This window comes from Talpa europaea (genome assembly GCF_964194135.1).
Source record: "Talpa europaea genome assembly, chromosome: 9".
In the NCBI taxonomy this organism is placed as follows: domain Eukaryota; kingdom Metazoa; phylum Chordata; class Mammalia; order Eulipotyphla; family Talpidae; genus Talpa; species Talpa europaea.
This window is the reverse complement of record NC_140076.1, coordinates 106,230,575-106,256,777: the sequence shown is the minus strand read 5'-3', so window position 1 is coordinate 106,256,777 and position 26,203 is coordinate 106,230,575. Positions and strand designations below refer to the sequence as shown.

Genomic DNA, 26,203 nt, shown 5'->3' with positions numbered 1-26,203 from the left:
CACGTCTGGCTGCCTATATCTCAGCCTCCCGGGGAGTGCAGTTGGGGACAGTAAGGACACTTATTTTGTTACATTTTCCCCCTTCCTCTTCTATGTTTCTGTTTTTATATTTTCTTAGCAGCAACAGACCAGGGAGACAGTCTTGAGGTATTTTAAAGAGGTTTTTTTTTTTTTTCTTAAAAAAAATAATATAAAGTTATAAAAAGCGGCAGTAGCCTGGGGCCCGGATCTGGAGGGGAGGAGGTGCTGGCGGCTCCATCGCAGTGGGCAGGCACTTTCTCGTTAATGGGCTTTTGACTGCAGGAAGACAAGAGGCAAGAGACAGGGTCAGGCTGAGGGCCTACCAGTCCTCCTACCCAGTGAACTGTGGGGGCCATTAGAGCTAACACTTGATTTCCTCCTCCTGGCCTGGAGAGGAAAGCTGGGCAAGAGGGATGATGGATGTCAGCCCAGCAGGGGCGGCCTGGAAAACACCATGCACACGTGTGCACGTGCACCCACCCACCCACCCCCACACACTGAGACCCTGGGCAACTGTCAAACTCACTCCTCTCATATGGGTGCCAAAGGAGTTGGTATGCATCTGGCTGGTGCCTAAACCAGGAAGGCCTCCCCCCTTCCCACCTCCAACAAGTACCTCCTGGCTGAGATCATATGGATAGCCCATAGCATGCTACTCCAGGGCTCCCATCAGAAGAGGCACATAAACCTGGCTGCTGGCTTTACCAGAAACCCTGGAGAACTTGCCTGGCACCTGAAAACCTGGAAGTGAGCACATGTGCAAGGTGGGCACACATGCATTTGTGGACCTTGAGTTGTGTCCCTGCCCTTCCATGCCCTGATGCTCAGAGACAGAACCAAGGAAAAAGACCCGCCCGCCCACCACCTGCCCATTCTATCAGGCCACAGCTCAAGGTCCCAAGCTCAAGCCCACCACCCACAGCTTTCTTATCAGAACTCATGGAGTCCAACTTCATTTCCTTCAGGGGACAGGGGCTCCAGTTCCTGGAGTCGGGGCCACAGTCAATTCAGAAAAAGGCCTTTTGGTTAAAGCAAAAGTGGGGCTGGGGGAGAGGCAGCATCTCCTTAGCCGGAGAGAGGGCTGAGGGTAGGGAAAGGCCCAGGGGGCAAGTTAGGATCCCCTAGCTAAAACCCACCTCTCCCTAAAGACGGTCCAGGAACTCTGTCATCTTTCCCTTTCTTTCCCTCCATGCACAACCGTTCACTAGCACCTTCTCTGGGTTCAGGTTCCCACTGTGAACTCCACCCTCTTCCTTCCTGACCCTCCGCTGTGCATGCTCTTCAGGGAGCTGAGCTGGTACCTTCAGTGTGGAGCACTTCTCCTCAAAGGCCAGGGCCGGGCCCGGCTTCTTGCGGCGCACAGAGCAGGCCGCGTCGGCAGGGGCACCAGCCTGGCAGTGCTTGGTCTTCACTGGCCGGCAGTAAGTGGCCAAGTTTTTCCGCTTCTTTGCTACCTCCTCAGAGAGACAGTTGGTCGGCAGGGACTTGGCTGGGTGTCCAGCCGTTCCCCGGTTGTCCAGCTGAGAAGCCTTGACTGGCATGGGAGGGTGAGGGGAGCCCCGACAGTCCAGGGGCCCCGCCCGCTTCACTCGTGGCCCCACCGTCCCATTAAGCCCCATGCCCAGGGCTGTTTTAGTCTTGGTTGAGAGGCCCCGGCAGCCAGAGGGTTTGCCTTTTCCAGTGGGCTCCAGGATGCAGGTCCGTTTGAAGGTGGTGGGGCCAGGGGAGAGCTTTCGCTTTCGAGAAGGGGCCTCCACCTCGACCCCGTCCTTGCCTTTGGAAGACTTGCTGGCCTTCGAAGGTGGGAGCTTGCTGAAGGACGGGGACGGCGTGTTGGCAGGCAGTGGTGAGGTGATGGCCTGGCTCCCACCAATGCACTCTGCCTGGCTGCAGGCAGCTGCCACACTGGGGGAGCCTGCAGGGTAGCTGGGGACAAGGCTGTCCTTGGTGGGGGGTATGGAGGCTGGGCAGGCAGGTCTGGGGGGTGGGCCTGGAAGGCGGGGACAGCTGCCCGAGGAAGATGGGCTCAGGGGAGCAGATAGGGGGGAGCTGACAAGGTGGGACGGAGGATCCGCTGCCGGTGGTATTTTCCTGCAGCAAAAAGGAAGCCACTGTGATGCTAAGCAAACAAGAGAGCCTCCCCACACCAACACACACCCGTCTCTCAACCCCACCTAGAAACGGCCCACAGAGCCGCGCGCTGCTGCCATCTGCTGGGAGACGCTGGAACTGAGGGTTAGGAAGAAGATGCAGGCAGGAATGACTGGGTGCAGAGTATGAGAACTAGTATATAGAACCACAAAGAATCTCATTTTAAATTTCAGTTTGGGTATTCCCCGACCCCTAATCACCCTGAAGACACTGGAAGAAAAGTCAAGATCCACTCCCAGAACACCCATGGTGGTCAGGCCATGCCTCAGCCCAGCTGCACACTGCCAGGCTGCCCACCTCCTCTTCATTCTGTCTGAGGTCCTCCTGGCAAACAGCCAAGCTACGGCTCCGGGTATGTAAAGAATTGGGGCTTCTGAAGGCCGTGTATGCCTGGAGCCTAAGAAGGGATATTCCAGGCTCAAGTGACTCACTTCCAGGGGCCTCCCTGGTGGCGCAAGGGGTTAAGCACCGCACTATGAAGCAATCGCAGCCTCTGCAGCATGAGTTCCATCCCCGGCTGGCCAGGGAGCAACCCACATGGCGCAGCAGACCTCTCCCATCATGCCAGCTGCTCCCCTCAGCAGTGTACTTCAGTCGATCTGCCTGTTCTGATCCCCACTCTGTCTCGGGTGAATCCTCTCACACACACACCCCCCCCCCCCACATCTCTGGCCTGTACCCCAGCTCTTATATACATAAATAAATCAATCTTTTTTTAAAAAAAAAAAAGAGAGACTCACTTCCACATGTGGGAGCTTAGGTGCCGCTCCAGCATGGAGCTCAGTGCTGAGCAGAACCGGTCCAGCCGGCGGCTAAACACGTAGCATCCTGGACTCACCAGCCGGCTCCCAAACGTACAGAACTGGAGGCAGAGGGAAGGTACATGGCTAGAGAGGCCTGAGATGCAGGGACGGTCCCTGCACATAGGATCTGACCTCCCCCCCCACCCTAGACCCCTGCCCCAGGTCCTTACCGCCTGTGGCCGTGGGGGCCGGGTTGCAAAATGGCAGTCAGGGGCGAGATGGGGGTCATCAGAGGTCCCCTCCTCCTCACTGTCCTCGCTGGAGCCCTGGGCCCCACCCCGGGGCAGGGGGAAGGGAAACAGGCCTGGGTCCCCATCAGCACCACAGGGGCCTTCATCATCCAACTCACTCTCAGAGGAGGCCCGGGACCTGCAAGGGCCAAAGGGGATGTAAGGGGGATGCAATGGGAGTGGGTCAGGGTGGGGGTGTCCCTGAACCCGCCAAGCTCGAGAAGCCAGGGCAGACACCCTGATGGGCAGACAAAGAGGAAGGAGGACAGGAAGGGAGAGAACAGCAGAGCTCACAGAGTAAGAGCCAGAAAGATCAGGGGCCACAGCTCCCAAGGGATTGTCTCCCCAGTCCCCTTCACTTCCCAGGCCCTGCCTCCTCAGGGGGGAAATCTGCTCCAGATTCGCCTCCTCCAGATAATCTTCTGAGTTTAACTGCACCCAGCTCTGGTCAGCCCCGTCAATTTTCTCAACCCCCTTCTTGCATCACATATTCCTGTGAGCCTGTCTGGGAGCTGAGCCTGTGTTTCGTGTCTGCCCTTCGTGTTACAGGCAGAGATGCGTGTGTGTCTCCTTCGGCAAGGCAGGCTCTCCCCGGGGTCCAGCGCAGCCTCTGCACACGAAGGGGCCAGTGAATGAATACACAGTAGGACTGCCTCACCCAGGACCCTGACCCTTTCGGCTCCCCAAATACAAGTTTTGGTCTGTCAGAAGCAGTTGGGGAACTGTTTTTATCCCGGGTGCTGGATCTGGCACACTCTAAAGAGGCTGGGGTGCGCTTAGTTAGGAATCGGGAATGGCCCACTTCTGCACCACTGCCAAGGACCCCAGGTACCCCCCCACACTCAGGGCCGAGTGAGCAGCATCTTTCAGGCCAGTCCCTGGGCCTGTCTCCAGGGGTCCCTGATGGTTTGGGGCCAAGCGTCCCCTGGTGAGATGGGGGCTGGAGCCTGGACATACCTGGGCAGTGCACAGTATGGGTAGGTCTGCTTGGCACGAGCAGAGAAGGCGCTGCTGGGAGCAGCTGCCACTGCCATAACCTGGACTGAAGAAGGAGGTTCCTGGGAGGGGCGCTCGAGAGCTGGCTCCTTTCGCCCTGGGCTCTTCTCCTTGGGAGATTCCCCTTTTCGGGAGTTGGCCTTCAGCTCTGCTACTAGCACATCGAAGTCCTTGGCCCGTCCCTGCACCTCCCGGCGCTGGTGCACCGAGTGGATCTAGAATACAACCAGGTGGAGGGAAGGACATGTGAGCTGAGCCTGGCCTGGGCAAGTGGGGAGCAAGGGAGCGTGTGTTTGTGGATGTTTTACTCCCGCACAGGGCCAGAACTCTCCTTTGGGATGGGGGGATATAGAAGTCACCCCATAATTGCTGCCCCCACCATGGGCGCACTGGGGGCAGCCCCCAGACCTTCACCTGGTCTGGGCTTAATCCCCATCCCTGAGCTGGATCTTCCACATCTTAATCCCGCTTCTTGCCCAGGGCCCAGGTCTATGCTGTCCTCCCTCACTGTGCAGTGGGAGTCGGGGTTACCTTGCAGGTGAGCAGGCGGGTACAGATCTTTTTGGTCTCTGGATTTATTACCCCACACTGCCTGTTGAGGTCGCACTCCTTCCCTGTGAGGAAAGAGGTCCCCATGAACCCCAAGGTCATTTCCAGGAGGCCCACAGGAAGATCTGCCTTCTTCTAACCAAAGGCCTGGAAAGAGCTGGGCCGTCAGCTGAAGGGCCCTCTAGCCCTCAATCTGGGGCTACGCCTTCCAGAGAAACTCCTCTGGGCATCAGCAGTTCTGCAAGAACCAGCCCCGTCCCTACACCCAGCTCAGGCACTGCCTTTGGACACTCTAAGCCCAAAACAGAGCAACACATATTAAGAGACAGTAAGAGTCGCAGGCATCTGGGGTATCAGGGAAACCAGATGTGGGACATGCGTCTAGTGCCTTGGGTCTAGATGAGGAAAGACCTAAAAGGTCACAGCCCAAGGTGAGAAAGAATAATTTCATCTGATTGGGCATAAGCTCCCTTCACCTTGCCAGGGACCTGGGCTGCAGAGACGCGCCCAGAGCGCAAGCAGTATATGTGCATGTCTGAGAGTGGCCACGCGCTCCTGGACCCCGGCAACCTATGAGCCCAGGCCCGCCACTCCTTCCCGCCCACCCTGCCCCCCAGTGAGGCCCAAGGACAAAGGAGTCCCCTCTGGGCTTTCCTGACACCCAAGACAGCAACTACTCACGAGCCATCTTCCGGTGGGTTTTGGGGGGCAGTCTGGCCCCGCCAGGCTCCTTTTCAGGGGGGCTGCCTTCCACTCGGTGACTGAGGCCCTCGCTGGGGGTTATCTCGATGCTTTCTCTGCCAGGAGGTTCCTTAGAAGGGGGCACCATGGGGGTTTTTGCAGGGGAGTCCTTGGTGAGGCCACCCGGCTGGCTGAGGAAAGCAGAGGGCGGGGCCACCCTGATTCCATGTCCATCGGGCTTCGGGAGACTGGACATCTTCTCCAAATTCACCACAGGCACGAAAAGGCTACACATAGAGAGAGGGTGTGGGCTGCGGGGCAAGGATGCTGGGTCTGGCGTACTGGAATCTCTTTTCGGGCCCCAGAACTTGGGTAGGCTCCAGCTGGGGTACAGATCACAGGGGAAGGAGACCCCATCCCCTGGAGCCCATGAAAGGGAGCCACAGACAGAGGTGGCTGTCTCCGGCTGTGAGCAGTGCCCACTGCCCCGCAGCTGTCTCCATCTGCCTCAGCCCTCCCCGGGCTAGGGCCAAGGCCGGTCTGGGGGGTCTCCAGCCTCTCCTTACCAAAGGTTGTCCTTCTGAGTTTTCTCGGGAGGCTGGTGGCTGCGGCTCCGGGACCCCTGGCCCTTCTCCCTGGAGGAGGTTTTGGTGGAACCTGGGGCCCTACAGGCTGGGCCCTGCCCATTCACTACATGGCATTTCTGAGAGCTGGCAGGGGCTGGAGGTGGGGGTGGGGCCCGGGCGTAAAGCTTGCTGAGGGGCCCATGTCTTCTTTCTGTCACCAGGAGGTGGAGAAAGTAATTAGGGTGAGTGGTACCAACTGCCTCCATCCACAGTCTCCTCGCCCTGCTCACAGACTCGCTTCAGCAACTCTGGAGTTCCCGTAGCTTAGATTTCAAATTTACTTTCTCCCCATCTGAATTTGAGCCTTCAAGACTCACAATTCCAGGACCTACTTCCTGATTCTCTTAGCTCTTCCCTTACCTCCACTAGGTGCTACAAGTCTGCTCAAACAATAACCCCAACCCACCACAATCCCCTGAACTTGCCCGCCAGGACCTTCCTATCCTCAGCACCTCCCTCCTTTATCCACATGACCTCCCAACTGACCCAGTCCTCAGAGTTCCATGATCCACCTTCCCCTGTCCCCTACTATCTCCTCCCTACGGCTCCCCTCACCGCAGTGCTTCTGGAAAGCTTGAGGCTTCACCACTTGGCTGCAGTGGTTACACACAACCAAATAGAAGTCGTCATGGGCAGGGCAGTGCCCGAAGATGGACATGTCTGCAACGACAGAAGCCCTTATCACTGGGGCTGGGGACGCCAGGGTTTCCCATAAGATCACGGTGTGCTCCCACCCCCTCTTAGAAGATACTTGCCCTCCCGGCTGACAAGTTTTATGCTGGAGCTCCCCACTTCCAGAGTTCAGTATAACCTGTCCCCAAAAAACAGGGGCTTCGGGTGAGTGGGCACCAACCCCCTATGACAAGATCTCCCACAGCAGGTTCCAGAAGCCCAGGCACTGGGCTGCCTCAGAACTATCAACTGGATCCCCAGACTGCTGCTTCCAGCAGCCAGCTCCTGCTGGGATGTGGTAGAAGTGGGGAAGGTGGTCCCGTGTGCCCTGGGACCCAGCTCAAATGTGTGTTGACTCCCACCTTCTTTAATGAGGGTCATGGCATCCAACTTCTTCGTGCTTTTGTTACTCTCCTCCAGCTCAGCCCCTGGAGGAGAAACACAGTTCAGAAGGACTGCTCCCTTGCCAGTAGCCCCATCGACTCCCCACCCAGGGTCTACAGCTGGGCAGCAAGAAGCCCACACTCCCTGACACGCTCCTGGTGCTCAGGGCCCTTGGAGAATCTCTGAGTGGGTCATTCTCAAATGCTCATTCTTCCTTCACCTGCTACCTCTGGAAATGAGCTGGCCCCATTAGGAGGGACCCAGCCAACTTTCGTATGGACCCTCATTCCAAGGTGCAGGTCAGGGTTCAACTACTGATGAGTTAGGTGATGGTGGCCTGCCTCCCCATCTAAATGGAAAACAGTCCTTAACATATTAATCCCTGAGCCCCTTGTTGAGATTTCTCACATGGGGGTCCTTTCTGCTACTCTGCAGCATCCCAAAGAGATACTCTCCCAGGTCCTCATACCCATGAACTCAATCTGGTTCCACCTGCATTATCATGGCATGATCACAGTCACACCCAGCTTCTCACCTCCTGTGCTGATAGGATGGCCACAAAACAGAGAAACTGCTGCCTTTGGGGACCTCTGACATCTTCAAAGTCCCCTTGATCAGCTAAGCCAGCCTTTCCCCTCCTTAGGAGGGCTCTGACCAAGGGCTGCCCTTGTACCTCAGTTTCTGGGTTGATGACAAAAACATCTTAGCTGTGCAAAGCAGCTCTTTCCCCATCCCCCTACCTTACTCCTCTCCCCTCCCTCTTCTACGCCCCCTCCCTGTCCCTTGGAAAAAAAAATCAATTCTGAGTCACCAAACCCGTCTGATTCCATTTCCGGTTCTCAATGCACCCAGACCCTGACAATGGCCCCATCCTTGCCCACCCAGCATGGGAAAGTCCAGGGGTGGCCCCGGCTGCCACTCAGGTCTGCTTCTGCTGGCTACTAACAGATTTGCTCCTTTCTAGGGTGAGAAGATTGTTATCCATCTTATATAATCTCCAGCTATGAGGGGTGGTGGGCTAGGCATGCAAGAGACAAGGGGCAGCTCCCACTCTTCAGTCTGTTAAAATGCAGAGATGGACAGAACCCAGCTGGGAGTCAGACGTCTCAGAGGAGAACAAGTGTCATCAGAGACTGCTCCATGCGGTCTCCTCCTCCACCTCTTCTCACTTGCAAACTTCTTCTGGGGCGTGATGCCTGCTGTCACCTCAAAGGCCACGAGGCCAGGTGCCCCCTGGGGCCCAGGAGACAAAGATCAGGAGAAGGGGTTGTCAGCTCACTCACCAAAGCCACTCACGGGCCTAGAGAAGGTGGGGGTCAGGGGAGAGAGCCAAGAGGCAGGGCAAGAGGCCCGGGAAAGGACAGAGGATTGGAGGCATGGATGGGTGGACTGAATGAGGGAGGAAGGGAGAATGGATAGATGGATGGACTGACGAACTGATGCAGAGCAGGCGGGGGTCCAGTAGCACTGCAGCCGGCAGGCAAAAGCCAAAAAGGAGCAGGAGGTGCGGGGTTGAAGGCGAAGGAACAAGGGGGGCTGGCAGGGGGGTACAGAAGTGGGGTGCGTGGGAAACACGTGGAGAGCACTGTTGCGGATGGGGAAAGCCCAGGGCAGGTGCAGGAGGGGCGGAAGCCGGAGGCCCGCAGACAAGGAGAGAACCAGAGGCCAGCAGCTGCGGGGGCAGGTACTGGGCACGGGCAGCAGCAGAGGTGGGCAGGGTGGGCTGCGGGCGGCGCGCCGGCGCTAGGACCCGGGGGCGCGCGGGTGGCGGAGCGGGCGGGCACTAGGACCCGGCGGGTCCTTTGTTTGGGGGGCCGGGGAGCCGGACGGCGGCTCCCGTCGGCTGCTCCCCTCTGCTGGCGGGGACCCGGAGGGGGGGAGGGGAGACAGCGCTGGGGTCCTCGGACTCTAGGGGGGCTTCACTCACCGTCGGCCACGGGCAGCTCGGCCCGCTCCACCCACGAGCTCCAGCTCTGTCCCGCGAAGTCATCGAGACTCGGCACCCGCCGCTCCAGAGCGGCCATTGCTGCCGCCGCGCGTTCACGCACCGCCATCACCGCCGCGGACGCGCGCCCGCCCCGGCGCCGCCGCCGCGCGGCCCCCTCCCTGCTGCCCCGCCGCGGGCACGCCTCCCCCCTCCCGCCCACCGGGCCGCTCGCTCTGCGCAAGCGCAGCGCCGGTTGCCTGCCCCGCACCCTCCCTGCTGCAAAGCCTGTTGGGAAATGTAGTTTTCTAGGGAATCCTGCTGCCTACCGAGCTGCCAGCGAAGAGCACCTCCGAAATGCACAATTGCGGGGGCAAGAGACCCCAAAGCCCCACGACCTCCCCTCTTAACCCTCGTGCACACATTCTTTGTGCTGCCCGCTCACTCTCCCAAGCTCATTGCACGCACAGCCCAACCCCAAACCTCTCTGCCCAAGACGCCCCTCTAAGCTGTGCCTCCGCCAGCTGGCTGGCGCCCCTTCCTGGGCTGGCGGCCACGAAGCGACTCCGCTCCCCTGTAGATCGAATAGGGTAGGTGCAGGGAGGTGGGTGCTGTGAATCAGAAGGGCAAGGGGAGGGAGTCTGTAGGATGTGCTGAAGGACACAGGGGTTGCATTGGGGGAGGGTTCTCCGCTCGCGTGTTGTGTCTCTACTGTGGGAAACCCATGCTGCCCTGATGCAGAGCAGAGTTAGACCGGCGCTGTCTGGATTCGGGGAGGACCTGGCTGAGCTGACCAAGATCACCTGTCAGGATGACAGAAGGCTGTCTCCGAGCCAGCGCCAGCCCCGGAACTGGGGTGGCCCTGATGCTGCTGGTGTTTGCAGCATCTCTGCTGATGCGTCTTACACACACACACACACACACACACACACACACACACACACATCCCTTAGATCTGCAATCGATACCCCGTACCGCCTCTTCCCAAACCCTGGCTAGACCCTGACTCCATCCATCACTTTGGCTTCTTTTTCTAATAAATATTTTCTCTGCTGGAAGGGCTGCTACAGTGCTTCAGCATAAGGAGATTTCTCATCAGATCTGTCATTTTCCTTGCTAAGGTCTGGGAAATACCTCAATCACCCATTTCAGCTGATGCCATTTCTTCCCATCCATCCTCACAAAATCAAGAGACAAAAGCCTGTCCCCCATCACCACCACCACCACCGCATCATAAAAGAGGTAATTTTCTAAGGGGAAACCTAATTGGAGGCAGATAAGGCAAGGTCTGTGACTTTCAGACCTCACTTTCTTTTCATTTCCACCAAGGGAAGGTTTTAGTACTTCAAGGATAATCTCTGAGGGCAGAGGTTCTTAACCCGAGCACCACCAATATTCCTCAGGGAGTCCAGGAACCTAGCAAAATTGAATGTAATGTTGTACCCAAGTGTATTTTTCTAGGGAGTGTAAATGTAGCATGTCACTGTCAGAAGGGAGATAGAGGTGCAAGTTTGTTCAGCAAGAACCTTATAGTTAAAGAGGGCAAAGCATATGGCCCTCAACTCCTGACAGGAAGTGTGTCTGGGTCACAGATGGGAGGAGAGCAAATGGAAACAGCATTGTGGGAGCCATTATCTCTCGCCTTTTGAGTTTGCTCCAAATTTGCTAATGAGTCTCAGTTACTTTGGACTAATTGGTGTCACCAAAAGAGGAGTCGCTACCCAACTGGGGCCTGCCAGGGACAGCTCCTCAGCCTGCAGACTCTATTGCAGCTGGGGTGCAGTGTAGAGAAGAGTGGGGTGAGGTCTTGGAAATGCTGACATTTGTCCAAGAACTTAAAGCATGGGGAGGAAGAGAAAAAAAAAATATCCAGAAAGGTTCCAATCTTGGCTCCTTTATGGCAAATGCTCGAAGCACTGTTTATTCAAATTTGTAATAACAAGCACCAGAAAACAACATGCAACATTCTCCCCTCAACCCTGACCTGCAATCCTGTAGGTAAGAGACCTGTGACCATGATGGGGGAAACTCATGTTCAGGAAAGGTCCTAGGTGGGCTCTTTGGCAAGGTCAGTTTACTTGAGCAAAGAGCAAGTGCCCCGCCTATTGGCCTCCTGCAGCAGTTGGAGAAACCTGATACCTTCCCCTACCTTGGGCCCCACTAGGCAAAGCCGTGATGCCAGCCCTGGTTGGAAGGGACATGAGTCAGTTTTCTGAGGACAGCCCTTCCCAGGGCACTTGGCCCAGGACAGCCCTCTGGAGGTAATGAGGTCAAATGGCCTTTCCTCTTAGGGTGGCCATAAAGAAAGGCCATAGTCTAAATCAAGGCTCTTTTGGCTGAGAGCAGGCCCACCTCTTGATGAGGAGCAAGAGCCCTCTTTGCTCTAGGAAGAGTCTTTGGCAGGAGTGTGTTACTGCTTACTTTCTACCTCCCTCCCCTAGCTGAAGAGTCAGTTGCTAGCTTCTACCCCCAAGTAAGAACACTTTTCCATCACGTTTCCAAAAAAATTATAAATTCATACACAGAATCCAAAGTTCTAGTAGAAGCTGCTCACAGACCCTCATGGGGGCCAGCCTGAAGGAAAATGAAGGTCACCTCTTTGTTCTTTGTGTCTCTGGAGCTATAGGCAAATCTGTGTCCCCTTGTCCTTGACTAACCATGGGGACAGCTCAGGACAGAGTTCCAAACTTAGATACACTGTCATCCCCAGCTCTCTTTCCTCTCTAAATCCCTTCCCCAAAAATTAAAAAAAAGAAAAAAAAATTAAACAAGCCTAATTCTTCACTGAAGGACTCTGGAACATTTGGGAAAGTAAATCTCATACTCCCCCCTGTCAAATGGGTAAACGCTGACCCAAAAAGAATTGATTGGCCTGAAGTCATAGGTCCTGACTCCTGGGTGCCCCCATAAGGCACATGTTGCTATGAATGGCATTAGGGAGGAAGGGAGGTTGGACGGACTGACTTCGTCCTGAGATTGGCACAGGGCACATTCACTTTGGGGATGATAAGCAGATTGGCACTGGATTGGAAAATGGCTGGATTCTTCCTTCTTTGTCCTTCCCTGGGCAGCCCTCTGGCCAGGGCAGACTGAAGTGTTGTGAGCTGAGCAGGGGGCAAATGGCGCTCAGCCCAGACTCTCAGGCTCTGGGGTGCAGGGAAGGACTGAAGGGGGTGTCAGAAGAGGAGACACACTAAAGACAAATATGGAACTGGGTCCCGAAGTGAAGAAGCACCACAAGCATCGGCCCGCCCTGGACTGGGGAGAGGATAGCGCCGGGGAGGGAGGAGGCAGCCAGGGAGGATGAGAAAGGCAAAGGGAAAGGGCTTGTCCTTTCATAAAGGTGAAATGGGGAAGTTTGAAAGAAGGGCCAGAGAAGGAGCAGTGGGAGGGGTGGGGTGAGGGGGAAATGAGCAGAGAGTGAGGGCCTGCCCACCCAACCACCTCTCCATGTCCTGGGGCTCGGGGCAACTTGGCCTCTGATGATCCTTCGGGCCCTTCCAAAGCCCCTGCCTGGCCCCCGGGAATGAAAGAGGCCTGGACAGACCTCACGAGGCTCTTGAATGCCTCAGACTCAAAGCTCAGAGGCTGGGGCAGGGAGTAGGACATCTGAATGGAGACGCCACCCGACCTCTCATCTCGTGCCCCAAGTGTGAGATCAAGCCCAAGACAGACAGGGAGGAAGGGACAGAGTTCCGAGGGCAAGGATGAGCTTAGAGTGTTGTAGAAAGTGCCCCCCTGGGGTGGTGGGAGGGCTGAGAGAACAGAAGAAACTGATCATCCAGCAAATTCCCTGGCTTTGGTTTCTTGAAGTCACAACTCAGTTGCAGTTTATCTGCTCTCCCCACTGAGTCCAGGCCTGATAAGGACCCTCTGAAGGGCTTTCTGGGCTAGCTGGCTTCCCAGGTTTTCTTATGGTAGGCTCTGTGGGCAAGCAGAGGCCGCAGGGAAAGTGGAAAGCGCACTGAGCTGAGGCTGACTGGAGATCAGTGAGACACGGGGGCTGGCTGACAGCAGCTGAAGAAGGGCCGTCAAACTACCAGTGGGTCCTCCATGCAAAGAACCGGGGCAAAGGCTGCCAGCCCATCTCCCCTACCCCCACTTTTATTGGAACTGGACAGGTTGATAGAAGTGGATACCAGGTATAGTCTCGAGATTCTGGTCTCCTGCCCCCCAGCCCGCACTTACTGCAGAGGCTGGTTCTCAGAGACTGTGAGAGTGTGCATAAGACCACAGGATGCCCAGGTCCAGGGAATAGACAGGAAGTACCGAGCTCCTGCCATCCAGGGCTTCAGCAAAAGGAGGGATAGGAAATCACAGGGAGGTTTCCAACAGTTGGGGCCTGCCCACCCAACCACATCTCAAAGCTCAAAGCCCAGAATGCCGGGAGGGAGGGAAGCTAGAGGAGGGAGAGGGAGGTCCTGGAAGCCGAGGTGGTAGAAGAGGTGCTGTCCGCTTGGTTCTTTCGCTTGGTTCTTTCGTTGGTTCAGGAGCAGCAGTGGGGCTGCTTACTGCTTCTCCACCGCTCCCTGCTCAGCTGCACTCTCCTGGCTGGGGCCCTGGTCCTGGCCCTGGCCCTGCCCATGCCATGGGGTCTCCTTGAACACAAACCAACAGTTCCCGGCCCAAAGGAAGAAGTTGATAAAGCCGAAGAGCTGCAAAGACAGCAGGGAAGTTTGTGAGAATAGTAAAGAGGCATGTTGGGAACAGAGTGGGCGAGTGCCTTGTGGGGAGGCAGAAGAGGCCAGGAGGATTAGGACTAAGACAACTGGAAGTAGAGGTGGGGTGCACGCCATCACCCACGAAGGGGCTCCCCAGTGAAAGTGTCTAACTCTGTCTATAGCATGCACTCAAGTTATGGCTTGGTTGCTAGAGGAATCTGGCCCCTGGAGTAGAGCATTGTGTAACGCAGGGCAAGGAGAAGGAAGTGCCACTACACTCAAGAAGCAGTTCCCACAGTACAGTGCAGCCCCGCCTGCCTACCGCAGGGTGGGTGTGGCCAGAGCTGTCCAAGGTGCTCCTTCCCTAGAGCCCCAGACCCAGGCAGGGCTGTCCTTGAACTTGTCTTCCAAATATTAAACACATTATCAGCAAGAAGTATTTAGGGGGATGTGTACAGAGGTCGGCAGTTCACTGTGAAATGCATTAAAAATGGATTGATGGATGGAAAGAGGCAGAGAGAGATGTGATAAAGCAAACTGAGTAAAATATTAATGGTATAGTTCAGGTGATGAGGGTGAGGGTGTTTGTTGTAAAATTCTTTCAACTTTCTGTATGTGTGAAAACTTTTACAATAAAATGTTGGGGGGATACATCTGTTAGTAAGGTTTCAGTAAGGTCTGGAAGTTTCCCTGGTGTACTGGTCCTTATACCCTTTAATTGCTGGGCCCCGAGGGGGTCTAGGCCATTTGGAGGGTGGAGATGAGGTGGCTGGAACTAGTGTGATGTTCTAACAATTGGCATGGCCATACATGCGCATACTCGCTGGCCCCACCACTGGCCCATAACCCCTTTTCAGCTGGAGACCTGAGTGACAGTGAACTGCTTCTCACTCACTCTGGGTGGGCTCCCAGCTTTGGTGCCGGCCACAGCCCTATGCTCCCCCACCCCCGCCCATGGGCCCATGTGTGGCAGGAAGGGTGGGAGGCAGTCACAGAGAAGGGGAGAAGGGAGAGGAACTGGGAAGGCAGAGCACAGAAGGAGGAACAGCAGCCTAAGTGTCTCTTGGGTTCCCCCACCCAAAATGCTTTCTCAGGGCCAGCCGGGGGGCAAGCAGCCAGGCTTAGGTACAGGGGGCACCAGCTCCAGGTGCTGGGGATACTACCTATAAGGATACCCTCTCTGTTCCTCTCAGAACCTGCTAATCGGGACAGGACTGAGCAGCCAGAACAGCGCAGCCTCCCCCAAACCCCTTCCGTGGACACAGGTCTCACCACGGAGATGTTGGCCAGCCCCATGGAGGGCGTGGCCCCGGCACTGCACACGGCTTCCTCTCCATGGCACACGGACATGGCTGCAGTCAGGCTGGATGGCCGCGTGGCCCCCTTGATGTCACTGAGGCCCTTGCCCCAGGCAGCTGCAGCTACCAGCCAGAAGAAGGTGAAGGAGACTGTCACACAGAAGTCCTGGGGGGAGCGGAGGGACAGGAAATACTCTCAGCGAGGGTCCCATGATTCCTCTTTTCTTTTCTCCTGTCATGTGCTGTGATTCTGGGGTCCCAGGAAAGCTGCTTCTTCCCATTGTATCCCACACATAGTGCTCAGGAAGTCTAGCTCACCCTGGGGATTCTGTGCATTACCACCAAAGGGATCTTGCCTTCTGGGTTACCCCTGCCCGTGCCTTTTGAACTGAGGACAGGCGACAGCATCTGCAGATCAGTGTCACCCCAAACCCAAGTGACACTTAAGCTTCCACTTCTCACCTGCACCCCCCAGCCTTTCCATTGTTCATCATTGCTCAGCTACAACTGGTTTACAGAGTGAGGGCAGACTGTTAGATACATGAGGTCCCCTATAGCACCCCTTCTACTTTGTATGCCTGGGGTAGGAAAGAGTAAAGGGGAGACATATTAACAATAGCTAACAGTTATTCTGGCGCACATGTACCAGATATCTTACAGGCATTTTCATTTTTTTTTCCTAAAATGCTATGAGATAGGTATGATCCCCATTTTATAGCTGAGAAAACTGAGGGTTCCAGAGGGTAAGTTACTTGTCCAAGAGCACAAGAGCACACAGCTAGTAGGGAGCAGTGCAGGGATTTGAACCTGGGCAGTCTGACTGCAGAGCCTGTTCCTGATCCTGCCGTTGTGCTTCTGAGAGCAGGGACGGTGGTGGGAGGCTATCAGAGGCAGGGCCCTGAGAGTGAAGGGAGGAAGGGAGATTCTGGAGGTCCCACAGGTGGGTGTCAGGGATCCAGGAAAGCCCTCGTGACTGTTGTCCCCTCTAGCTCGGCCCCAGAACCTGCGTCTCCTCAGCTTCTCCACCCCACCTTCCTGGCCCACTCACCACCAGCGGGAAGCGCTTGTTCTCCGCGTAGAGCATGTGGAAGCGCAGGTAGAGGACCAGCGCGGCCATGGTGTAGAAGAAGGAAAAGATGCCCAGGGTCACGAAGAACTCCGCGGGGGCAGAGAAGTCCCCCATGAGGTTCATGGTCTTGGAGGTGGAGTCCTCGTCACAGAGGGGCATCTCATATTGGACCCGGTTCAACCTGCAGGTGGCAGGAGAGGCCATCTTGAGCTGGGGCATCCTTTCCCTGGGGAAGCAGGGGGTTGCCCTTGCCCCGGAAGTAGTCTGGTATTAGCTCTCACTCTGGGACTCTTGCTGAGACAAAAGGGGGCGTGTTGGGGGGGTGGAAATTGTATCTGGAGAGAACCCCAAAGTCAAGAGAGGAGCTTCCCTGGAATTCTGGTCACACTCTCTGTCCCATTCGACCATGACCCCGCATTCATCCACCCTGCTCAGAGACGGTGATGATGTATGTCCAAGGAGCTCCAGGGCCCCTTAGGTCACAGCCACTCTGAACACATTGTCCAGCCATTTCTGGCAGCCAAACCAGCAGATGAGCCTCATTCAGCCCCGGGAAAACACAGGCCCACGGTGACCAGGTCAAGGTTGGAACCCCAGTGAGACCATATTAGACAAAATAAAGAGAGTAAAGCAAACTTAGCTCTGGCACTAGGAATTTCTGGAAAGTTGAGTATTATCTCCTTTCCCTGAACACTTGGATTTCCCCTTCCTAAGCTCCTGTAGGAGCTAGGAAAAAGGAACCTTCTTCCTCCTGGTCAGGTGAGCCTCCTTATGTTCTGGTGGTACCAGGTAAACACCCCACATCCAACCTTTAGGATCTTAGTGATAACAAGCTTCCTTACCTCCAAGGCAGGGAGGAGGCTGTTGAGGGTCAGAGAGACCTGCCCAACCTGCCCTGACTCCTTGCCTCCATCCCACATGGCCTGGGTTCTTTCTCTAGGAGCTGTAGTTAGCTAGCGGTCACATGGACTGGGACATTAACATAATGACTAGCTGAGCTTCTCGTATGTTTTTCTCTCATCAGGGTGTCTGGGGTTCCTAAAGGGCAGAACAGACCCCAGTCTTGCAGTTCTATTTGAATCTGGAGTAACACATACAACACATGGTCTATAGGTGTCTGGAAGAGAAAGAGACCAAGCAGGTCCTGCTAGTCCAGTGGGAGGTGGGGGGGGGGAGCGGGGGTGGAGGTTGGGAGGGGCAGAACCAACTCCTGCTCACCTGAAGGGATAGCCGAACAAAACAATGATGGAGCTCACATCCTTGGCTTCGTTGTTGCAGCGGACCATTGCTCCTGTCTCCCCGCTGTAGGAGCCGCAGGACCCGAAGGCGAAAATAGCAAAGAGCTGAGGGAGAGTGAAGCTTTGTTGAGTGTGAGAAGGCCTCAAATGGCCCAGCTAAATCCCTTTCAAATTGTCCTCTGACACTCAGCCCATGCAGTTATGAGTCGGGGACATGATTCCCTTTAATCAGTTTCCTCCTGGGCCTCCCCGGTGGCGCAGAGGGTTGAGTGCAGTGCTATGAAGCTGTCAGCAGCCTCTGCAGTGTGGGTTCAATTCCTGGCCAGCCAGGGAGCAGCCCACATGGCGCGGCAGCCCTCTCCTGCCTTGCCCACTGCTCCCCTCAGCAGTGTATTTCGGTCAATCTGCCTGTTCTGTTCCCCACTCTGTCTCTGGAGAATCCTCTCGCCCCCCAACACCTCTGGCCTGCATTCCAGCTCTTGTATGCATAAATAAATAAATCTTAAAAAAAAAATCAGGTTCCTCCTGGGCAGGCGCCCAGCCTCAGGGTGCTGTGTCCACTGCACAGGTTGCTGTGTCCGCTGCACAGGACCTAATAGCCAAGTGCATAAAGTAAGGTTGACTTTGAGTGGTGCCTGGGGAGGAAGATGAAGAGAGGAGACAGGAGACAGTCTCCTTGTTGGGTGCAGCATGGGGGACCACAGAAAACCTCCTTAAGGTGGTAACTGACACAGAGAAATTTAAGCTTCTGGAAACTCCGATCTCAACGCTGGACTTGCATTTCCTCCCCAAGGGAGAGGCACCCTAGAAATACATTCCCCTACATCAACCTAGATCAGATACACAAGGAATTCTTTCTATTTTCCTTTTGAAGCAGTCACTTTATTGCTAATTTCCAGTGGCTTCTGCCTCAGTGGAGATGTAGCTGGAGGGGCAACTCCTAACAAGCTCTCAAAGGGGCCACGCAGGCAGAGGCCACGCTGCTGCCCTAAGGTGCTGCCAGCCTCCCTCCTCTTCCCCCAGAGGCACGTGTCCTTTCAGCCTCAGTCCGGGCAGGGTTGATGCTGACAGATCTGGCTCAAGCCCAGAGGAAAATACCCCGACTTGTCTTATCAGCCTCTGCTATTTCCCCAGTGGTGTTTTCCTTTGTGAGCTGTGGATGCTGCCATCTCTCAGTGTTAAGAAGCAGAAGCATTTCAGATCACTTGAATTGCTTTCCCCTCCACCTTTCATCATATTTTGCTAAAGCTCCTGTCTTGAGTGAAATGAAATTCCTTCATCCTATGATTTTCAAATATCTTTCTGGGGAAACATACTTCTGTTCGAAAAGGAGGTGAGAAACCGGAATCTCTTCTCCTCCCACACCATCCTGTTCAGGTCCAGTTTCCCGTGCACTTCCCAGGGGCTTGTACATGCTGTGCTCATTCTTACTAAGCAGTGAGCTTTTCTGTGAGGTTTCTCTCCGGCTTGGACATTAAGCACCTATGAGACTGCTAATCTATGTCCCAGTCCTGCAGCCAGAGTTTAGAACGGTTGGAGGCATGTTATTTTGCTAATGCTTGATATGAAAAGGGACCTGGACTAGTGTCTAGAAATCTGGGTTCTAGTCCTGGCCCTGTCACTCATTAGCTAGGTGACCTCTAATAAGTCACTTGCGCTCTTGAGTCTCAGTTTTCTTCTCATCTGAGAAATGAGGGGTTTGGAGGAGATCTCTAGAGGCCTTTTCCAGCTCCCTAATTCCCTCCCTCTGAGGATAACGCCAGCAGCCTTCTCTTGGCTGGGCTTGCCAGCAGCTGCGCTCTGCCCCTGAGTGGTATCCGGTGCCACTACCCCGCCTTGCTTTGCCTGGCCTGGCAGATCTTCTTCATCCTGCAGTTATCGACCCCTGTCTAAAGGTCATAATGGACACCTGTCTGTTTCCAGGAGGTTTCGTTCAGACAAATGAGACTGTCTCCATTTAAAAAACATCCAGGAAAGGAATGGTATAATTTCTCTAGAACCTCCCCTGGGGAAACACCTAGTGTTTCCAATATCCATTCCCAGATCCCCACCTCTGGGACTGATTTAGGCCATCCCTGTGGAGCCTGGGAATTTGCATTTCAACACCTTCCCTGATTTACTTGGACATGGAACCAGAGTTAAGAGCCACCAGTGTAGGGCCTCCCTGGTGGCGCAGGCAGTTGAGTGCCACACTGTGAAGCTGTCCGAAGCCTCTGCAGTGTGGGTTCATTCCCGGCTGGCGAGAATCCCACATGGCAAAGCAGACCTCTCCTGTCTTGCCCGCTGCTCCCCTCAGCAGTGTATTTCAGTCAGTCTGCCTGTTGTGTTCCCCGCTCTGTCTCCAGTGAATCCTCTCACCATCCCACACATCTGGCCTGTACCCCGGTTCTTGTATAAAAATAAATAAATCTTAAAAAAAAAATAAAAGAGGGCCTCCCCTGGGGGTGCAGTGGTTGAGCGCAGGGCTGCGAGGCTGCCCCCAGCCTCTGCAGTGCTGGTTGGTTCCCCGGCCACTGGCGAGGGCCCCACACACAAAAAAAAAAAAAAAAGAAAAAAAAAAGAGCCAACAGTGTAGTTGTTCATAATTATTGTCTTCCTTCTCCAGCTCCAAGAGTCAGTAACCTTAGACCAGTTTGGCTTGACCCCTGTGCCTTGGTCCCCAGGCTGGGGTTGCCACCTTGCTCTGATTGGAAGTAGTTGTGAGAGGTTTCTATGTGCCAGGCACTGTTCTAGGCACTATTATCTACCAGTGAACAGAAGCGAAAAAAATCTCTGCCTTCAAAGGGCTCATCCTCTGGAGTTGCACTAGCCATCACTTAGCTGTAGGCAACTGTGGCTATTTGCACTTAAATTAACTAAAATTAAATACAATTTTAAATTTAGTTGGTCAGTCACCCTAGCCATGTTTCACATGCTCAAGAGTCGCTTGTGACTAGCAGGTATCATATCGGAGGACACAATTTTAGAACTTTTCCATCATTGCTGAAAGTTCTGCTTTGTCTTGATGATAACCTTGAGCTTCGGAAACTCTTAACCTTTGCTTTGTGATTCCTCAGAGGATAAACTATACCCACCATAACTTCGATATTAACTGTTTTCTCTTCTCTTCTGATTCTTTTAACATCAGGCACCTTTAAATACCTTCCATAATTCATTAGCCAGAATATATGATTAAATTTGGACTTCACACAGTCAGACTTTTCCAAGGTCACTTTTAGCCACTGTGAAAACCAGGCTGAGCATTAATGTCTCCTGATTCCCTGTCCGGTGCTCTTTCTCCTCTACTCACTCATTAATTAACAAATTGTTGGGCCTCCCCTGGTGGCGCAGGCGGTTGAGCACAGCATTGTGAAGCTGTTCGAAGCCTCTGCAGCACCAGTTCGATATCGGCCAGCCAGGGAGCAGCCCACATGGCGCGGCAGCCCTCTCCTGCCTCGCCCACTGCTCCCCTCAGCAGTGTATTTCAGTCTGCCTGTTCTGTTCCCTGCTCTGTCTCTGGTGAATCCTCTCACCCTCCCTCGCATCTGGCCTATACCCTGGTTCTTGTTAATTAAAAAAAAAAATAGTTATTGCCCAGTTATTTTGTGCCAGGTGCTAGAGACATCAAGATGTGTAAGACCCATTGCCTGCTCTCAAGAGTTTACATCCTGAGAGAAGCGTGTCATGCTCAAAAAGCAAAATAAAACACGTCATCACAGAAGCTGAAAAAAAGAAAAGAAAATCTACTGTTTGCAGGGAGTATTGTAAGAAGGAAGGAAGTTGCCCACACCTTTATATAGGAGCAGAAAAAGACACCCTCTTCCAGTCCCCTCCATCTTTCTGCACCAGATGTGCTTTCTTCCCTAACTTTGCCAGGTGACTGAGCCCCAGGGAAGAGCAGGGAAAAACTGAAGCCACCCCTCTCACCACGCACCAGACTCTGAGTTGAGTAAACTGGCCATAAAGAACAGGAGCCGAGGAGTGAAGGAATGCTGCTGCCTTTCTAGGCCTTTCTTCTTCTGGAGCTGATTTCTAGGGACAGTGAGTGGTCATAGACTGTCCCCCGTCGCTGCCTCCTCCAGCTTCTGTAACTCTTTTGGAAAGATGCTAGAATAACCTTGCCAGTGGAGGGATGAGGTTGGTGCTGACTTGTTTGTTGGTGATAATCCCGTGTCGGTCCGGAGAACATTACCATCCCCAGTTAAAGTGCAGGGCACAAAGAAGACAAATTCTGCCCCCCAAATCCTACTTCCACAAGCATGTCATGGCTTGTATGGACTCTGAGGGCTTGTGTGGACTCATTTGCATTCCCCACACTTGTTAAAATAGCTTGTTTTCATTACAGAGGCCCCCGGGCCAAATAAGTGATTTGGACACTCTGAAGATTAATTAATGATCAGGGGCACACCCAGTTACCGATAATATGACTTCTTATGGGAACAGGGTTTGAATAATCTAGTCCCTTATCCTTAAAGTGAGGAGTTGGCAGTGATATTTGAATAATCTCACCAAAGGACGAGTCTCGCTGACAGTCTGTGTAAGGGGGAAAGTTAGGGGAGAGAGGAGGTTCAGAAATAGGAGCAAAGGGAGCCACACTCACTGAATTCCTTCTGGACTGTGAGTCTCACCGTGGACTGTGGTCTTCCTCAATGCTTGGATGCTTTACAGATGCTCTCTCCGTAATCCTCCCAGTGAGCCCTGACGCAGGTCTGACCCCCATTTACAGAAGTGGAGCATGCAAATAAAGATTTTGTCCCCTGCCCTAGGTTTCACAGCTAGAAAGCAGAGGAGACTGAATTTTAACCAAAGCCATGTAACCTCCAATCCTCCCTTTTTTCCTGCATTTCAAAAAGTTAGTTATCCAGTAATTCATCTATGCCCATGATATTTCACTGGGTTAATGGAGACTTAACAAGACTCCAGAATTGGAATTGAGGTAAGATTACTTAATGGCTGAGTTTTCAAAAGACACTCTAAGCCAAGCTCCTGATTAGTAACAGAATGACATTACTTTCTGCTCAGCAGGGTTCCAGTAAAATCATTGCCTTTTGGAAATAATGACAATGAAAGTTTTCAATGATCATTACAGTAACTGCAAGATTTGTGGTCCCCACTCCACTTTGTTTTCAGGAGGTTTTGATCCCTCCAAGCAGAAAATAAGTGACTGTCCCAAATGACATTTTCCCTGTTATTTTGGGTGCCAGCTCCTGCGTACTTTCATATCAGCTCATCTACAGAGGCTCAGGGCAAGTAAAGCTCACACTCTGAATCAGGCCAGCAGGATGGCAGTAATACGGCTCCTTAGGATGCTACCATTTGAATGGAAGCTGAGTTCATACTCTAGCTCCGGCCCGTGGAATGATGAGAGAAAGACATAACCCCTCTGTAAGAAGGTGAGGATCAAAAAGCCAAACAGTCTTAATTCTTAGGATATCAATGCTGACCTTTGGAGGAGACCGAATAATTTCCCTAGATATTGCTTTGTGCAGTCTTTATAGAAACATTGAGGGCATTGGGGGTGGGAAGGTTGAGGAGAGTGTTGAAGACCACACTTTTTAGAGTCCCCCCCAAAAAAGGTGATTCCATGATCTAATAACTTCAATACCTTCATTGTTTCCCTCGTCTCTTAACAGTCTCTCTCAGATATCTCTTACATCCATTTGTCTAGTTTAATGATAAAATAGTACTTCTACATTTCAGGTTCTGCTCCTCTGGATAACTCGAAATGGCTCCCTAGTTCTGGATTGCAGTCCCATGAAGTCTTAATATCAGTGCTATGTGGTCCCCTCTGGTACTCAAGTAGTGAGTCAAATGGGGAAGTGAGGGTATTTGAAAGAGCTATGTCAGCACTTGGTACTACTGCTCTTGAGGCAGTAGGGAGAGTGGAAAGTCCCCACCAGGTGCCAGAATTTGCACATGGGTGCTCCCTAGGCTGGCCTGTAACCCCAGTCAGGGTCTCAGATATCCAGAGATAACCTCAAATGAATTATTGTCCCTGAATTCCAGATTTATTGATTCTCATTCAAACAGTGATTTAGAAATTTGTGACAGTGCTAACTCCTATCTCCAGTGAGTTACAAATCCTTTAGAACACAGTCCTTGGTATTATGGTGACTTATTCCCTAGCTGGATTTTGTGCTGAGAGCACATGAATTAAGTGCTCACTTAATTTGATATGTGAATTGTCTAACTTAAATTTATTTTATGATGGTGCTCTAAACGCATTATGACTTAAATTATTTGAGAGTGACTGCCCCTGTCTACAACCCTAACTTTTACACAGCTTACTGGGGTATGGGAAGGACAGAGACTATATCAATGTCTCAATGTACCAGTGAGGCAAGAAGATATTTCACCCACATCATTAAAGGGGAAAATGAGGCCATGGAAGAGTGATTTCTTCAAGGCTCCAGGGTAAGTCTATTGAAAAGTGATATTCTAGCATTTCTAACAGGCATGGGTCAACCTACTTGGAGCATAAAGTGACCCTGGGGTGATCTGATCAACATTTGACTAATATTGGAAACTACCCTTTAAAGAAGTGACTGGCTGAAGGTCACATAGCTGGAAAAGGCAGATCCAGGGTTGGAACCAGGGCTCCAGCTTCCCACTTCGATGTTCTACCTTATTCCACAGGACACATTTTAGCCACACTAATTTTTATTCTGTCTTGATATTTTTTCTTTTATTGAATCTCAGAGTCTTGAACTTCATTCATTCACCCTCCATCTCCCTCCCTGCAGCCACCCACCCAGTCCCAGTCTCAGTTACAGGAACCTACATTATTACTCCAATGACCTCAACAGGGGTACTGCCAGCCAGGACCCTGTTCCCTGAGTCCACCTGTAGGGTCAGTCAGGTTCTGGTGTTTGGGGGAGCACCGTAATTTCCATCGCCTGCCTCCTTTCCTTTGCCCTCTGTGGCTTTGCTAGTGGTGGAGAGCGGACCTCGTCCCTCTTGTCCTACCCCCCCTCCCCCCGCCCCCCCCCCCACCCCGGCCCCGCGGCCAAGGAGTGGTATGTGCAGGATCAGAGTTCTGGAAAGGTTACACCCGGGTCCGCTTGCCCGGATGAAATGTGAGCGCCCTCGGCAAAGGCTCCTTGCACATAGAAGGGCCGAATCCGGGCCTCCACATGCCTTGGTCCTCACCCTCTTGCCATCAAGGGCTGGAGAAGCCACCCAGCGCTCCCCTCCCCCGCCCACCTGTTGCGGGGGGGGGATGCACCCTTCCGTGGTGGCAGCACCTCCCCACCCCCCACCCCGGCCAAGATTGCTTGGGGTCAGCGTCACAGCCTAGGTTCCCGAAATAGCCGGCGGTCGGGGCAGCTACTCACCCACTGGAGAACTTTGATGAAGCCCAGCGGCTCCTCCAGCCGCCGCCAGCGCAGCCCCACGAGCAGGCGGTCCACCTGCGGGGAGAGCGGGCGGGGGTCAGGGCGGCGGGGGGGCGAGAGAGCGCCCCGGCCTTGGTCTCCTCACTCACAGGGGCACAGGGGGCGGGTACGGGCCGGCCCCGGCGCGCAGGTGGAGACCCTCGGGGGAGCGCGCCGGGGCGCGGGGCGTACCTGCTGGCGCGGCGACTTGTCCGCGGCGCGGCCCGCGCTCTCCGTCGAGGACATGCTGGCGCGGCGCGGCCGGGGCGCGGGGGGTCTCGGCTCCCGGGCCGGGCGGCTGCAGCGACCGCGGGGGCGCTGGGGGCTGCGGAGCCGCGCGGGGCGAGGCGAGCGGTCCCGGGGCGCTGGCGGCCCGCGGCGGCGCGGGATCCAGGCTGGCGGGCCGGGGCGCGGGCGCGCTGCTGCTCGGGCTGGCGGAGGCCGCGGCCGCCGCGCTGCCCAGCTGGCCGCAGAAAGCCCCCGAGTCCGCTGCAAACTCCTGTCAAACTCGCCAGCGAACTTGGCAGCCGAGTCACGTGGCGGCGCGGGCGCGGGCGCTGCCTCCCGCCCCCTGCGCGCGGGGCTCGGCCGCGGGGCTCCTTAAAGGGCCCCGGGGCGTCCACCCCAGGCCGCCGCGAGGGGGCTCCGGGCGCGGCCAGACGCCGCCAGGGCCCGTCCCGAGGGAGACGCCGCCCAGGTGGGGAAGGCGAACCTGGTGCGCTGGGACGCACCGGCTCCTGGTTTATCTTTCGCTGCGGTCCCTTTCCACACCCTGATACCCAGAACCTAGGAGGATTTTCGCAAGGCACTGTCGTCGGTGCTGAAATGAGGTTCCCAAGTTTATTGTTCACAAACTACTTCCAAAATCTTCAGAGGAATGGAAGGCAGTAGAATACAAATTGCTCACTTTTTATTCTTTCTAGTTAGGTGCCGCTTTCCTTTTTTTTTTTTTAAATAACAAAAAGTATTTGCATGTTAGTGATTTAAAAGTTACTAATCTTTAAAAGCACAAACTCAGTCTCTTCTACAATTGCCATTGCCAAGTACATGAGCGTGAAAATAGTATTTGAGGACTGGGGAGGGAGGTTCAGAAGAAATTTGTACCTGAAAAGCTGATATTGTTGCCTTATAACTGACCTTAAATAGATCCTTAATTTTCAAAGAGTATTTGGCAGGAGCCCTAAGTGAACAGTCATGAAAATCACTCATTCTGCTTACTGGAATGCAAATGTAAGTCGTGAGAGGTTAAGTGATTTGTCCAAGGTCACTGAGTCAGCCAGTTTGGGGGTGGCCAGGAGGACAGACCTGTGCTTCCAAAGAAATGGCTTGCAAATTGGTATCCACTTAGTTACAAAAATCACTGACATTCCCTCTGGTGCTTCAGCTTGACAGCTTTTAGAACAAACATTTAGCTAGTAACACCATTCACTCCTCCATTGAGTAACTGGCTTCCCAGCATAGGGATGGGGAGAGTGGCTGGGGTCAGGGCACTTGAACTTGAAGGAAACTTCTAAAGTGGATTTCCATGCAAATCTAGGCTAAGCAAAG

General features: G+C 54.1%; 2 protein-coding genes across 2 annotated transcripts; both read right to left on the bottom strand.

The window, feature by feature from the left end:
- Positions 1-282: 282 nt before the first annotated feature.
- On the bottom strand, positions 283-9,167 carry ATXN7L2 (ataxin 7 like 2; the record flags this gene model as incomplete). Its single annotated transcript, XM_084242451.1, is given in 13 exon segments — positions 283-297; positions 942-983; positions 985-1,005; positions 1,323-2,112; positions 2,913-3,034; positions 3,146-3,344; positions 4,163-4,416; positions 4,733-4,815; positions 5,432-5,718; positions 5,998-6,208; positions 6,613-6,717; positions 7,092-7,157; positions 9,041-9,167. Coding segments are annotated over 13 exon segments (2,322 nt in total).
- A 4,378-nt stretch (positions 9,168-13,545) lies between these two features.
- Positions 13,546-24,901, bottom strand: SYPL2 (synaptophysin like 2; the record flags this gene model as incomplete). Its single annotated transcript, XM_084243263.1, has 6 exons — positions 13,546-13,692; positions 14,971-15,162; positions 16,045-16,246; positions 17,284-17,408; positions 24,617-24,691; positions 24,848-24,901. The coding sequence occupies 6 exons, from the start codon at positions 24,899-24,901 to the stop codon at positions 13,546-13,548; spliced, it is 795 nt and encodes a 264-aa protein (XP_084099389.1).
- Between the last annotated feature and the right edge of the window lie 1,302 nt (positions 24,902-26,203).